Source organism: Boleophthalmus pectinirostris, unplaced genomic scaffold, assembly GCF_026225935.1.
Source record: "Boleophthalmus pectinirostris isolate CB_2022bp ecotype Guang Dong unplaced genomic scaffold, ASM2622593v1 HiC_scaffold_8, whole genome shotgun sequence".
Classification (NCBI taxonomy): Eukaryota; Metazoa; Chordata; class Actinopteri; order Gobiiformes; family Gobiidae; genus Boleophthalmus; species Boleophthalmus pectinirostris.
In genome coordinates this window covers 12,440,539-12,455,619 of record NW_026571515.1, presented here as the reverse complement: position 1 = coordinate 12,455,619, position 15,081 = coordinate 12,440,539, and the positions used below count along the sequence as shown (strand labels likewise).

The 15,081-nt window shown below is 41.3% G+C and overlaps 2 protein-coding genes across 5 annotated transcripts in view; both read left to right on the top strand.

The window, feature by feature from the left end:
- LOC129412364 (uncharacterized) overlaps window positions 1-4,455 on the top strand; it is a 35,256-nt gene extending 30,801 nt beyond the window's left edge. For 3 of the 4 annotated variants that reach the window (XM_055165960.1, XM_055165958.1, XM_055165957.1), the window contains one exon: window positions 2,133-2,307. In XM_055165960.1, coding sequence (XP_055021935.1) covers window positions 2,133-2,303 — 171 coding nt within the window. In that variant the 3' untranslated portion in view covers window positions 2,304-2,307. Of the gene's footprint in view, window positions 1-2,132 lie in introns of all 4 variants that reach the window. The other variant, XM_055165959.1, reaches the window with a different exon arrangement.
- Window positions 4,456-5,194: 739 nt separating this feature from the next.
- On the top strand, window positions 5,195-7,336 carry LOC129412309 (putative C-type lectin domain family 20 member A). Its single transcript, XM_055165680.1, has 3 exons — window positions 5,195-5,231; window positions 6,007-6,402; window positions 6,975-7,336. Exons 1-3 carry the CDS (start codon window positions 5,195-5,197, stop codon window positions 7,334-7,336), a joined length of 795 nt encoding a protein of 264 aa, XP_055021655.1.
- The last annotated feature ends 7,745 nt before the right edge of the window (window positions 7,337-15,081 follow it).

The window sequence follows — 15,081 nt, the reverse complement described above, 5'->3', positions numbered from 1 at the left end:
TCCGGCCCCCGGGCCTTATGTTTGACACCTGTACACTAGACGGTTTGAAGAACCCCGGAAGTTGTAGACTGTGCACTGGCCAATCAGCGAAGAGCTGTGAAGCCATTACTGGGTCCCTTTTGTGGAACAGCACAACAGTAAACAAAGTGGCCAAGATGGATGTAGACAAAGCCATACATTCTGTGTTGGCAACGATTCCCAAGATCGAAGATTTAAAGCTGGAAAAAAAAGAGTTTGGTGAATTTTATCAAGGGGAAAGACGTTATTGCCCTTCTTCCTACGGGATTTGTGAAAAGCTTAATATACCAGTTAGCCCCATTAGTGGTGCATTACATACGTCACAACCAAATAGCAGCGACTGGTTAAATAAAAAAGTACCCGCCTACCACTGAGTGAAAGAATCCTAATGCTGCAAGGTCAAATGGTTTCCGTGAAGTGAAATCGGCTGATGAATTAGGCTAGGGCAGTAGGCGAATGTCACCATAATCGATATAACTCAGCTGCACAAACACGTCACTGTAACATCACGTAACCCGTCTGAAGAAGGACGCAAAGGGCATCCAAAACATGTCAAGTTATGTGTAAATAAAATGCTGTTCTGTCAAAAAGAACCTTTATTTGGATAAACTGAACTGAAATTAACTAAACAGTTTCTATTCGCAAGTTGTCAAACCTCACACTTTGACCACTCAGGTGTTATTGCACCATTGGTCATCGCTCTGACATATTATTGCTACATGACCAGGGAGTTGCTGAACTACATTTTACTGCTTTTTATTTTAATAATTTATTTAAGTCATAAAATATCATCAAGGCGTCAAATGTGTCAGGAAGTTAATCACAAATAAAAAGGAACAGACAGAAGAACAATGTGATGCTTCCCCTCTCCAGACAATGACTTTACCACTGAGAGTTACTTAAAGGTCCTGTATTACACAAAGTGGATTCTTGTGACCTTTAACCATGTTGAAATTATGTCAAACCTAAAAAACATGCACCAGGGACTACAGGTGGAAATGAGCTCTAAGTGCTACAACCTGGCACAATGCGTCTCTTATAAACTAAATAAATAAATGTTACCTCCTCAAAAACATACCTGGAGTTATGCTTTCTTCACATGTTTGATTAACCCTTTATTATTAGACTTAATGCCCAAGCTTAAAATGCTCTGTTCCACCTTGTGATGTCTTAAAGTGGTAGTTTTTAAGTTAACAGCGACTTTTTACATTTAGTTCAATAGAGATTGGTACAGAAACCAGGAGGGCTCATAACAAACGCAAATTCCGTAACAAATACAAACGCCACAACACAAATGCAAATGCCACAACACAACAAAAAGCTACAACAAACCAAAAAAAAAACAAACCACAACACACCCAAAAAAAGTCACAACGGAAGGGACCACGGGACTCTATTTTAATGGAAATGCCACAACAAATGCAAACGCCACAACACAAGAAAAAGCCACAACGGAAGTGACCGTGGGATTCCATTTTCCGACGGACCAAGTGACGGTCAGACTACCATTCCTTTACTTTTCACATTCTTGTTCTTCCTCAACTTTTCCCATTCACTTCCCGCTTGATCCCTTAACACTTCGCTTGGTCCGTTGGAAAACAGAGTCCTGTGGTCACTTCCGTTGCGGCTTTTTGGTTTGTTGTGGTGTTTGCGTTTGTGTTGTGGCAATTGCATTAAAATAGAGTCCCGCGATCTCTTCCACTGTGACTTTTTTGGTTTCTTGTGACTTTTTGTTGTGTTGCCACGTTTGTATTCGTTGCTGTGTTTGTGTTTGTTATGAGCCCTCCCGGTTTCCCTAGATTGGCAATTCCAGAGCTGAAATTATCCAAATGATTCTAGTGAAGGTGTATGGAGTTTAAAAACACAGTGAAGCACTTCCTGTATTACCACACGATGTCACAAAGTGGAGAAGAGCATTTTCTGTCTGAGAAAAGAACTCAGCCTAAACGTGAGAAAACACATAAACCAGATCAGAAAATAGTGTATTATGAGCCCTTTAATAACAAATTTAGTCATACACTTTTTTTTTTTCATTTTGACCCGACAATGACAATGACACGTACACTCTATTCAATTCAAAATTTACCTCATGTTTACCTTTTGTTTTGTTCCAGGAGGAGGACTCTATAGACAAAGTCACCTACACTGAAGTGGACTTTCCCAACAGCAAAAATATGTCAGAAAACGACGCTCCCCAGAGACAGGCTGAGGCAGTGCTGTACTCTGTAGTTCAGGTCCAAAATGAGGATTCCCTTTACTCCACAGTTTCTCGACCAGAGCATTAATACTGGTGGTACTTCTCACTGTAGATATCTCAAGTTAGCTGCACAAGAAAATGTTTATAATTATTTATATTTTTAAGATTGACATATTTTCCGGGCTATAGGGAACGCCATTAAGCCTCCAACCCCATCAAAAAAAGACTGCGCTCCCCACAATCCAGAGCGCCCTATACACGAATCCGCTTGGGTGTCCCAGCACGACTTCGGTAAACTACAAAGCCGCACCACCCACAGCGCACACAAACACACAAACACACCCGCAGCCACACTCATCACTCCACACTGATGAGGAACGGAATGGAGGAACGAACCGAAAAAGTGAGTGGAATGTGCCACTCTGAGCCACAACTGAATAACTGAGTCACTGCGAACACGCCGACAATCCAGCGGTCCCAGACAGCGCCCTCCCTACATGCCACAACTGAACAAAACCCAGAGTCACCGTGAACGCGCCAAACAAAGTCCCACTGACCCATCCAGCTGTTGTGTTTCGTTTAAAGTCCGGTGCGGTTTATTTGTGAAAAAAGTTTGAAAATAGACCATTTAATATTTAATCCAGATCGCCTAATAGCCCGGAAAATATGGTACATATCTGATATTGAATGGTTTTAATAGTGTTCACCATGGCAGCACGTTATGTAACTTATATTGTTTTATATAGTTTATTAGCACCTTAAAATTATGCTTTTTGTCATTTTTACCCAGGTTCATGGTTTAATTTTCATTCTATAAGAGCGTTAATAATAACCAGCCACACCACTTCCTCTCGGGTTGACGGAAAGGGGGTTTGGACGCACAACACCGGCCCACTTCCTCTGTGTAAATCCCTCGAGTCTAATCTGTTGGGGGATGTCATATCCTGTGTGCGAGAGGCTTTTGTGGTTTTTAGCAGAGGCGACTGTAGTTGGCAGTAGCTGTGTGCTCTGGAAATCAGGCTCTGTTGTATTTTGCTTCTGTGAAATGAACAGTACGATGTGCGTTTCTGCTACACAAAGTTCTTCGAATACCATAAGTTTACTTTAGTTTTGCTCTGTCCCCTCAACACACTCAGTCCCCTATGTTCACATTCAGTTTAATTTACCCTAACATAAAAAAAAAAAAAAAAAAAATTACAACAATAAAAAAGAAGAAAAAAACATGGACAGACATAGTGAAGATACTAAAGACTGATGTGTTGTGACTGTTTTTCATTTACTTAAACATTTAAACGTGCTGCTATTCTATTCATTCATTGTAATAACACATCTTTATGTCACTAATTGGCATGTGAAGTTATCCTGATCGGTGATTTTGGGAAACTTATTTTTCCTAATGTCGGAGGCTTGGGGCCAAAATTTACAACAGGGCTTAAGAGGCCATCTTTCTGCACGTGTCTGAGACTTCAGGCCACAGTTAAATGCAGGAGAAATGTCTCATCTGGTCAAGAGGGATTACATGTCCATGTGATTTTAGCACCGCTTCAGTTTGTTAAAAGTAGCTTTCCATTTGTATCATTAATGCCTGGAATATAAACACCACCCAACAATAACACAATCAGACATGCAAACTTGTCGCTAATCGGCTTTTTCTTGGTCATTTGGGTCATTCACGTGAATCGCATTGAACCACAGCGGGTTTTTTTGGAGGGGGGCATTGCTCTAGTTTGGAATTAAATTATTTTCGAGTTTCTGAATTAAGGATTACATGGAACACATGTTAAACTGGCTTCTGCTCAACGTCTGAGGGTGGAGAAGAGTTCTGATTGGACAGGGACACGAACGTATTTATGTCGACCGGACCGGATTCATTAGTGAATAATACAAGTGCAATCTGAAAACGTATAAAATCAGTGCCAGAGAACAACCAATCCCTTTATTCCGAGTCTCCATGCTTTACTTGAAATAATTTTCCAAGACTTTAACAGAGCAGTCTTTTTTTTTTTTTTTTTTGTTGTACTCTGGTGATGACTGAAATACAAGCATAACAAGACACCAAGGCAAAGACAATAATTATGTTCACATATAAACATACATTGTGTCATTGCATTGTATATTTAGACACAGGCCTAGAGATCATCATATAGAGAACTCAAATTACATAGAAAAAATTGTAGTAAACGCTTAATGGTAGTCAGATTGTTTTTCTTGTTGGGTACAGGCCCTTTATGTCACATTTTTAAAACAAAGGTGTTTTTTTTTCATGTTTTAGGACAATAAAAATGCTTTAAAGAAAAAAAAAGTCTACAATTTCACTTTGAGACAGCAGATTTTGTCTGTTTTACAAGGGCTGCTATGTCAAGAAGATAACCTGTTTTTCTCATTGGCTGAGGACACAAACAGGGGTCATCTGCATGTCACATTTACATCTGATTTGGTGTTATTTCTGGGAAATGTTTTCCTGGACAAAACCTTCTCAAACAAATCAGATGTAAATCTTAGCCACAAGCCTCACTTCGAGGCTTTAGCCACGGAAATCTTAATGACACCAGCTCACAGTTCACATTCGTCCACCAACCTAAGGGTCAGTAGTTTAAACCCCACACAGACCAGTGCATAATTTGGAGCAAAACATTTCATCCATTTTATCTGTGCAGGAATGTGGTGCACGAGTCAGTGGCGATGGTCAGAGTTGCTGGTGTTTATGCCAACGCAGCTCTGGCAACAGAATTATCTAAACACTACAGATTTTGCAAAGTGAATGAAACATATATTTAAGTAACCCTTTCCATGTATTTTATTGTAAGTGAGCTTTACATTAAGTATTTGAATAGGTAAAAAGGCTCTCATTTGAATGCTATCTTTGCATAAATCTTACTTTTCTCACTTAATTAACTCAGCTGCCTTAGTTGAACTTGTGACTCCCTCAAAAAACACTCACGGTTCTTCAACATCAAGTGAACAACAAGATCTCTGATGATGGAGAGTAACGGACTCTGGGCAATTGTGCTCTGTGGTAGGTAGCTAGTTTTTTGGTTTTTATTTAATCCATTGGCTTTGAGATAATGTGCCTTAGGTTTGATTAAAATATATGAAACATTTATAGGGCTATTATTTTCACTCCTTTAATATAATGATCATATTTGTTTAACTCTGCATCAACATAATTCAACTCTCGCACTTCAATAAATATATGCAGATATTTTTTTCTTTTCAAAAATTGCTCTGAGAGTTCACTTTGTTTGAATAACTGTGAATGTACAAATGAGCTCTAATCCAGACCAAAAAAGCAAAGTCTGGTCTGGATGAAAACATGTCAGATTTAATCATATTAATTTGGGTATTTTTTTCCTACTTTGATACAATATTCAATATTTGAAGGCCGTCAGTCTGTGCCATCGACCCTGAGTGGGAATTGATCCTCCTCCACTTTTACTAAACCTTAACTTGTACACTTTACGGTCAGTGCCATTGTTTCTGTGATATTGTTGTATGTGTTACTGGCCTTCACTTATGAAACTTCTGTACTGAGAAACTGGTGTGAATACCTGGTGTACGACTTCTGGGAGCTTTTCTGGATTTATCAAAATTGATATGGTGAAAGTGATGTACTATACAGGCATGACATAACATATAGGTCTATCCCAATTTCAAACATATGCCAACCTGCCCAACAGCATTTTTAAGACAGCGCCTCAGTTACAGGAATCGTGGGCGGATAAGTCACCTGTGAATCTCTGGTACATGTTCTTACAGAAAAAAACAACTGCTGTACTTTTTCTCTTGCACAGGTTTTACCATAGTCTTTCCCTCTTTCCACACTGTGAAGTATGAGTACCAGTTTGTCAACACTCTGATGACTTGGTCTGAAGCTCAACAGTACTGCAGACTATATTACGATGACCTGGCGACATTCACCAGCATGGAGGACATACAGAGAGTCAAGAGACCGAGTGAATACCTCCATGCTTGGATCGGACTCTTCAATGACACTGTCTCATGGAAAGGAATTATGGGTAATGAGTCCTATAAATGGTCCTTCACAGGAGCCACCAGCCCCGCATATCGGAGCTGGGAGACAGGTTGGCCAGACTTTGATACTGCAGAAACTTCATGTGTGATGACACAGAATGGACTGTGGTCCGGGACCAACTGTTCCCTTGCTATGCACACAGTTTGTTTCAGAGGTAAGAATACAATTATATTTTGCACAAGACCAAAGTAACATTAATTACTACAAAGATTATGACCAAAGATTAAAGTAGAAACGTAGATTGAGTTTCGAGAGCTTTGCCTTTCAACTCAGCTCCTTCTTCACCACAACTGTCCGATACAGAGACCGCATCACTGCAGACACATCTGATCTGCATTACTGCCTTTCTTTTCAAATCCCTGAGCCGGGTTGAAAGAGGGATTATATGGTCTACTGCACAAGGTTATTTATGAATATTTAAGACCTTTACAAAAGTAAGGGCATGGAGTTTTGTTTTTTTGTTTTTAACTAATGTTGGTTGGAAGTGAGGGATTAGGCTCTACTCCTACTGTGCACACTGCACTTACAAACATACTCTCTAAGGATCCACAATCTTATACGACTTTGGAACATAATGCTTTACTCAATTAATAGATTTTTTCCATTCAGTGCACCTATATGCAACTACCTTTTTAATCATAAAGACTTCTCCTTTTACTGAAGAAGGTAGATTCAATATAATAACTTTTAATTCTATTAATAATCTTATTATTGTGTTAAATACAGGTGCCCTGCAGCCAAGATCAAAAATATTCACTTGGGTTAAGTCTAATAAAGACTGGATTACTGCACTGCAGTACTGCAGAGAGCGATATCTAGACCTTGCCGTCATTGAAGATGAGTCTGAAGTCACCAGAATCTCAAACCTGATTGGTCAAACGTTGGCGTGGATCGGCCTGATCAAACAGCCCCTCAGATGGTCCGACAACACCATCAGCTCCTTCAGAAATTGGATCAACGGAGGAGTGGATAAGGAACAAAGCATTAAGTACTGTGTCATTGAGTCTTCAGCTACAGGGCATCACTGGTCTGGTGCACCATGTGAAGAGAAGCATCACGCAATCTGTGAACAAGGTAATTCTGTGTAGTACACACAGAAGTATTGACAATCAGATAACTATCAAGATAAAAACTAGTATTAAAGCTAGATAGTCATTTTAGCAGGCATCAATAATAATAATAATTAAAAAACAACAACAACAACAACAAAAAAACATTTACATGACAGAAATGAACCTTTCTTGAATAGTTTTAGAATGATCTTCAGCTGCATCAGTATCAGAGCCCACAGACTAGTATACGCCCATGGAACCACATGGTAATAGAAAAGAAAGTACTAGTATTTAATGTTGAAAATCACATTCTGTTGTCTATCAAGACTATATTCCTTTGTACAAAATCAAGTTTTTTCAAGTATAATGAAAGCACTAGTAGTACGTGTTTGCTCTATTTAATGTAAAAACTTTACATCCAGTTTGGAACCCCGGAATAACAGTGGTGAAGGTTGTACTTCAGACTGCTGCTGACCTGACCATTCCAGCGACTAATGCTCAAATCCCAGAGAAGGTACATTTTACTCACATTTTTGCTGTGCTATCTGAAATACTAATACTATCTGAAATATCTGGCAAATTATTTGTAACGAGGATAGATCTTTAGCTGAAAATCTTTTGATTGTGTTCATGTGCATGTGTGTATGTTTGATGCCTCTTAACCACCATTTTTAACCAAACCAAATTTACCCAAGGGTAGAACAGCCTTAACCTATTAAAGGCTTTGCATTTAATTGAATTTTGATTGCAATTTTGATTTGTGTATCAAACGATCTCCAATCTCATATAGACAAGTTGAAATAATTTAGGGTGCACTCATACCAGGACTTTTGAACCATGCCCACGCATGGATCACAGTATGTTTGTCCAGTGTGAGCACAATCAAACTGGGCCCAGGCACGGCACGGTTGAGACTTTGTCCTGGTTTCAGGAGGTGGGCTAAAGTATGGCCCGGTTGCTCTTGTACGCACACACGCTTGACTTTACTATAAGATCCCTGTGTGTGCGCTGATGTTAGTCATACAATAAAAACAGTGAATTAAGTCCACTCACCCACACACACACAGTGAATCTGTGCTTATCTTCAATAAGGACTGTGACAGTAACATAAGTTTTGCAGCGTCATCTCTGGCTTTTCCTCCCTGCTCCATACTGTTTTTTTAATCCATAAACTCACCGAGGAGCACGTTTCGCAGCAGGACTCATATCTCCCACACTATTAAATAGATATTTCCGCCGCTGGACTTATTTTCTCCACTAAAGCATTAGCTCTGCTGCGCTACATGTAAACAAACAGAGCCGTGTGATGACGTCCTCGCCCGTGGCCCGGTTTGGTTGTGCAGGTGTGAGTGTGATAAACAAATTTGTGGCCTATATTTATTTACAATTTGAAATTTTGCATAAATGATCAATAACCAAGTGTTTTTCTGAGAGGTAAATGCTGAATAAATGCATCGTGCAACTCATCGTTTGAATAATCATGATTTCAGTATTGACCAAAAAAGTTATGATAATTATATATATATATATATATATAATATATATATATATATATATATGTGTATATATATATATATATATGTGTGTATATATATATATATATATATATATATATATTAGGGCTCGGCAAAAATATTTTTTTTAATCGTGATTAATCGCATGAGTTCGAGCGATTAATCACGATTAATCGCATGTTATACGCAAAACCAATTAATGAATTAAAAAGTAGAGTATAGCGCTCTTTTATTGGAAATGTAAATGAAAGAGCCATACATTTGTTGTGCAAACAGCATTTCTTTCAGAGGGGAACCCTCAGAGTCTTCAAGGTGTTCAGGGAAGGCTCAAGAAAAAATACTGAATGGACGTTTGTACTACTAATATATTTATTGAATATTTTTTATGCTGTGAGTAATGAACACTACACTAGTAATAATTTCTAGATCAGTGTTATAAACTTGGACTGATATTTCTTAGGAAACAAAGGGTTAATATCATGGAATGGAAATGGACCAATCACATTTTTTCTTCCAATGGTATCTGGGTAAATCAGTTACTCCAGCACTGAACTAAAGAAGCAAGCTCAGCTCAGCACGGCTGGTCCGGCCAGAGCCGGAGCCCGTGGTTGAACCCGCGGCTGAGTCCGCGGCCTGAGCCGGAGCCCGCGGCCAGAGCCCGCGGCCGAACTCGCGGCCAGAGCCTCGACGGTAGTTGGAGCCTGCGGCCGAACCTGTGGCCAGGCCCGCGGCTCGCGGAGGCTCGGGCACGTTGCATCTCACGTGGTCAGAAAAAAGTGAAAAAAGTGTAAAGAAAAGACGTCAAACTTAAAGAAACGCTCGCGGTGAACTTTTTCAAAATAAAAGACGTTTACAATAAAATAAATAAATAAATAATACAAATTGCATTAACGGCGTTAAAATAATTGTCGGCGTTAATGACTTAATTAGTTAACGCAAAGTTAATGCATTAACGTGCCCGGCCCTAATATATATATATTTATATATAAAATCAACCAGCCCTACCTTAACCATAACACAAAAAAGACAAAATGTCCTAGGAATGTGTGAATTGGGATCTAGCATCTAGAATTAGCATCTTCTAATAGATCACTTACCAGGCTTGATTTTGTTTGACCATATACTATTTTAGTCAAATTATACTTTTGTCAGAACATAGCACAACAAGTAGAAAACATATTAAGCATTTGTTGCTGATACCACATCTTTAATAAACTACATGTCTTTGTTTCTTTTAGATCTTCACAATTTTCCAGGACCTTCGACATGCTATAAAAATCAGTTGGAAAATTTCACCTGTAAAACAAGTTAAGAAAGAAGAAACAACACTGGAATGCAAACTGAGCATTGACCCATGATAGAAATGCAAACACCACAATATATCTTCATAAATGTTTATAGATATACTAGGCTTTATTTGGTATTCAGAAATAAATAGTTGTTGTACATTTTGTTACCGTGAATTATAATATTGGTGCATTTTCAAATAAATGTGTGTGTGTACAAGGTTGTGAAGGGGACACGCGTGCTCCCACAAATTTTCACTTTATCTTCCTAAAACGGGGTATTACATGTCTATGGGGTATTAACTGCCTACCAGTGGAGGCAGGACGACGGCGCCATCTGCAGTCCGACTTCATCAGGACAATATCCCAGGTGTGTGAGAGTAAAAAAGCCCCCTCATCCCAGTTTATTATCCTATGTGCATGTTTCCGTATTTCGATTGCCTCTTTAACCCTTCCAGACCTAAGGGCAATTTTAGTGCATTTTTCCTCACCTATATTTTTGTTCTTAATTTTGCAACTAAAACTCCTCCTTTTACCCCCTAATGAAGTGTTATACATCCTTTTTTCAGTACAGTCTGTTATTTCATCATCTCCTTGCTGGAGTTGTGTCATGTGGCTGTAATAATAGCGACAGGACCAAAAATACAAAAAAAAAAACCTAAAAAACTTTTTGGACATTAAAAAATGTTTAGTTTACAGCCTTAGCTACAAAAGTGCAAAATATCAAGCCAACAAAAAAATATGCTCATTGCCCTCAAAAAAAAAAAAAAAAAAAAGGGCGCAATGGCCCCATGACTTATCTGGCTCCAGTCATGGAAACAGCTCGTGTCAGATCCAGGGCACAGAGCCACATCACTTCCTGCATTTCCATGGTGTTTATCACATTTGTATTTGTACATTTTGACTGATATAAACCTTTCAAATAAAAATAGCAAGGGATGCGCAATTACACAGACCAAGATGTGTAATTTGCCATTTATTTGAGAGATAACAGCATTTGGAGCTGATTTTTTAATTGCTACAAACACAGACGCTCAGAGCAACGACCATCTTGACTCACTACACTCTTTGGCAAAGTTTGGCCCAATTAAAGGTTGTATGGAGGATTTTTTTAGTTTCAAATTGTCAATGATAGCATTATAGAGGTGCAGTAGCCTTGTAATTATGATGACCAAAAAAAAGAGAATAAAAATTCATCAACTCTGGATGTGGTGGGGCCAGCTAAACATTTGCCAATAGATAACGACATTGCCTCGTTATCTGTTAGCTGACAGGCTGTCAATCAAACTCCCTACGTTTCTAGCGTAATTGACTTGCCTGCGCGCTGCCGTTACGTGGTTTGCGTACGCCTGTCACGCAGTCCACAGACGCAAGAAGCACAGACGCTGTTTACTCCACAAACGCAACAGTTCTTAGCAGCTTTTTTTGACCTATATCTTCCTCGCAGTTCGCACAAAGTTTGTTGCAATGGCAGACAAGAATCCAGGAGCAGTTAGCCGCAAAAGAAAGTCCGTTTTTGAGGTCGCTGAAAGAAGAAGACAAGGGGAAAAGCAGCGAAGCCAAACTAAGGTGATTCTTGAAGATTCATTCCAGCGATGGCGCAACTGAAGCAGACGCAGGGTCTAAAGACTGACGCACTTGGTCGCCAAATTACTCCTGGACAGGTAACTTCTGCTTATTATGAAAACGTACTTTATTTCCAAGAGCTAGACAAACGTTTTTCAGGACACGAAAGCGATATCCTATGTCTGAAAACGTAATTTTCAAGGCAAAGAAAGAGTCCGCTTGCTGCTGCATGTTGTAGCTAGTTCATTCGCACTGAATCTCCGCGCACCCTTCTTTGCACCCCTTTCCTGCTCCTCTCCCCGCTGCCCGTTCCGCTCTTCCTGCTGCTCCTCACTTCTCCGGGCACGGAATCTCCGCGCACCGCTCCCTCTCTCCTCTCTCCTCTCCCTGCTCCTCTCTCCCCGCTCCGCTCTTCTCCCTGCTCCTCATTTCTCGTCCGCGCATGAAATGTCCGCACACCCCCTCCCCCCACTCCTCACTTCTCTGCCTTGCCTAACCAACACTGTAGTTAGTTGTTTACAAGTCATGTGCAGCGCACCGGCTGTAAACAAACCTGTTTCTGGCGTAAGGAGGAGGCGGGAGGAGGCGTTTCTACGTAGGGAGCTGTAGGGGAGGGGGGGGGGGGGGGGGGTTTCACGCATGCGCAACATTTGAAAAAGGACAAACAGTCGCTGGATTTCTCGTTCCTTGGAAAATCCTCTATACAACCTTTAAAATGGATGGAGCGCATGTGTTTGGTGGAAAAAAGTTCCTATAGAGAACCTGCATGTGACGTCACGCCCTTGTCCTGATCCACGTCTGGCGGTCCGGCGAGCCAGATCACCAATAGACCACCACTGTAAAGTTAGCACATTTTCAAGTTGTTCCTTTAATTTTCGCATTAAGACACATACCGGAAAAGTGTTGTGCACAAAGCTGTAATCAGCAGAGAGATAAAGACACAGGGGTTCAGTTGTATTGGATCCCGGTTGAAGCTGACTGACAAGACAAGTGAAGCTGCCATCAGTGTGGGAAATACCCGTCAATATTCAGGTAGTCCCCATCTCTGAATTGTTGAGCAATACAGACTCAAATGTAAAAAAAAAGATAAAGACATCACAGTAGATGCCTTAACTGAATAGGCCCTATTTAATTGATTCAACTTATAAAAGGAACTGCATTTAGCGTAGTGTGAGAAATACTGCAGTCAGACTAGATCCAAACCAGAGTTCTGACCCAGCAGGAGCAGCTCTGGTTCGGGCTGGGCTCAGAGGAGCTGGATCGGGGAGTGATGTTAGGTGCCTCGGCCTGAAAAGCTCTGTGAATTGCCAAGTGTGCGGAGAATGGACCCCTCAGAAAAAACATATAACCAACCAAATGGTAATCTATCTCTCCATTGAGTCCTGGAAACTGTTTAGCCTTGAGAGTGTAGATCCAGTAGGACTCTCTCCGTAGTAGTTTTTTCAGTCTATTGCCTCCTCTTATTGTTTCTTTAAAATGTTCAATTCCACGGATTTTTAGGCTTTGACAGCTGCCACGGTTGACTTCTTTGTCATGCATGGCCGTAGGATACAGGGGGTTACAGGTCCTTATAGCCTATTTCTGTTCAGCCAGTCTGTTTTTCATTTTGCGCTTTGTTCGGCCTATGTACGGCCACATGGGCATTCTTCGGGTATGTTTTTGATGACAAAATTACAACATAACATCCACACTGTGCTCTGAGACACGACAAACAAACTGAGAGAATACAACATCAGGATGGAGGAGCTTTCATAATCAGGTACGTGTTGGAGCGATACAACCCAAGTGGTTTGTTACTAAACAATTCACGATCTACACTAGTCTTTTTACTTATCACTGTAAACCCGAACATTCAAAGTAATTAAATAGATTAGTTAGTGTGTATAGTCAAATTTAGAAAAAGTCCTACTAACTTAATTCTGTTAAGTCACTGTAACGTGTTGTTCTTTTTGTGTAATTTTAACTAATATTTTTTGATTAAAGCTAATTATTGTGGGTCTAAGAGGTATGAGTTACAGCTTAGTAGACTGAAGTAATTAAACACTGAGAATGATAAAGTTCTGCCATTTCTCTTGTTTCAAATAGGGATGCTTTCAAAAATAAACTTAAGTTACATTGTACATCACGAGTCACCAAACGGTTTTTCTCTGGGGGGCACATTTTCGCTTCTGACTGTGATGGGGGCCAGGGTCGTGTCGGTCATAAAACAGAATTTTATGACCTTGACGGCGCAGATTATATTCTTTGAAAACTGCTACACTTTGTTTACATATCAGACAAACTGCACATCTTAGGAACAAAAGGATGCCACCTTTTTTAGTGGAAATGAACAGGTGCATTAGAATGGCAACAATGAGACAGCCACCACTGCATTCATCCAATCATTTTCTTCCGCATATCCGGGGCCAAGTTGCGGGGGCAGCGGCCTAAGCAGGGACTCCCAGACTTCCCTCACCCCAGACACGTCCTCCAGCTCCTCCGGGGGACCCCGAGGCGTTCCCAGGCCAGCCGAGAGACATTGTCCCTCCAGTGTGTCCTGGGTCTTCCCCGGGGCCTCCTCCTGGTGGAACATGCCCAGAACACCTCCCGAAGGAGGCGCCCAGGAGGCATCCAGAACAGATGCCTGAGCCACCTCAGCTGGCTCCTCTCAACGTGGAGGAGCAGCGGCTCTACTCTGAGCTCCTCACCCTATCTCTAAGGAAGCGCCCAGCCACCCTGTGAAGGACACTCATTTCGAGCGCTTGTATCCGCGATCTCGTCCTTTCGGTCATTACCCTAGAGTTCATGACCATAGGTGAGGGTAGGAACGAAGATTGACCGGTAAACTGAGAGCTTCGCCTTTCAGCTCAGCTCTTTCTTCACCACAACTGTCCGATACAGCGACCGCATCACTACTGACGCTGCACCGATCCGCCTCTCAATCTCACGCTCTGTCCTCCCCTCACTCGTGAACAAGACCCCAAGATACTTGAACTCCTCCACTTGAGGCAAGGACTCTCCACCCACCCGGAGAGGGCAAGCCACCTTTTTCCGGTCGAGAACCATGGCCTCGGTCTTAGATGAGCCGATCCTCATCCCAGCCGCTTCACACTCGGCTGCAAACCGCCCCAGTGCAGATTACAGGTCCTGGCTTGATGGAGCCAACAGGACAACATCATCTGCAAACAGCAGAGATGAAATCCTGTGGTCCCCAAACCGGACCCCCTCCGGCTCTTGACTGCACCTAGAAATTCTGTCCATAAATACAATGAACAGAACTGGTGATAAAGGGCAGCCCTGGCGGAGTCCAACATGCACCGGGAACAGGTCTGACTTACTACCGGCAATGCGAACACAGCTCCTGCTCCGGTCATACAGGGACCGGACAGCCCTTAGCAAAGGGCCCCGGACCCCATACTTCCAGAGCACCCCCCAC

Excerpts from the sequence above, each read along its gene's own strand:
- LOC129412309 (XM_055165680.1), top strand. The coding sequence starts at position 5,195 with ATGGAGAGTAACGGACTCTGGGCAATTGTGCTCTGTG. Across the intron at positions 5,232-6,006 it reads CTGGGCAATTGTGCTCTGTG|GTTTTACCATAGTCTTTCCC; the intron begins GTAGGTAGCTAG and ends TCTCTTGCACAG. Across the intron at positions 6,403-6,974 it reads GCACACAGTTTGTTTCAGAG|GTGCCCTGCAGCCAAGATCA; the intron begins GTAAGAATACAA and ends TGTTAAATACAG.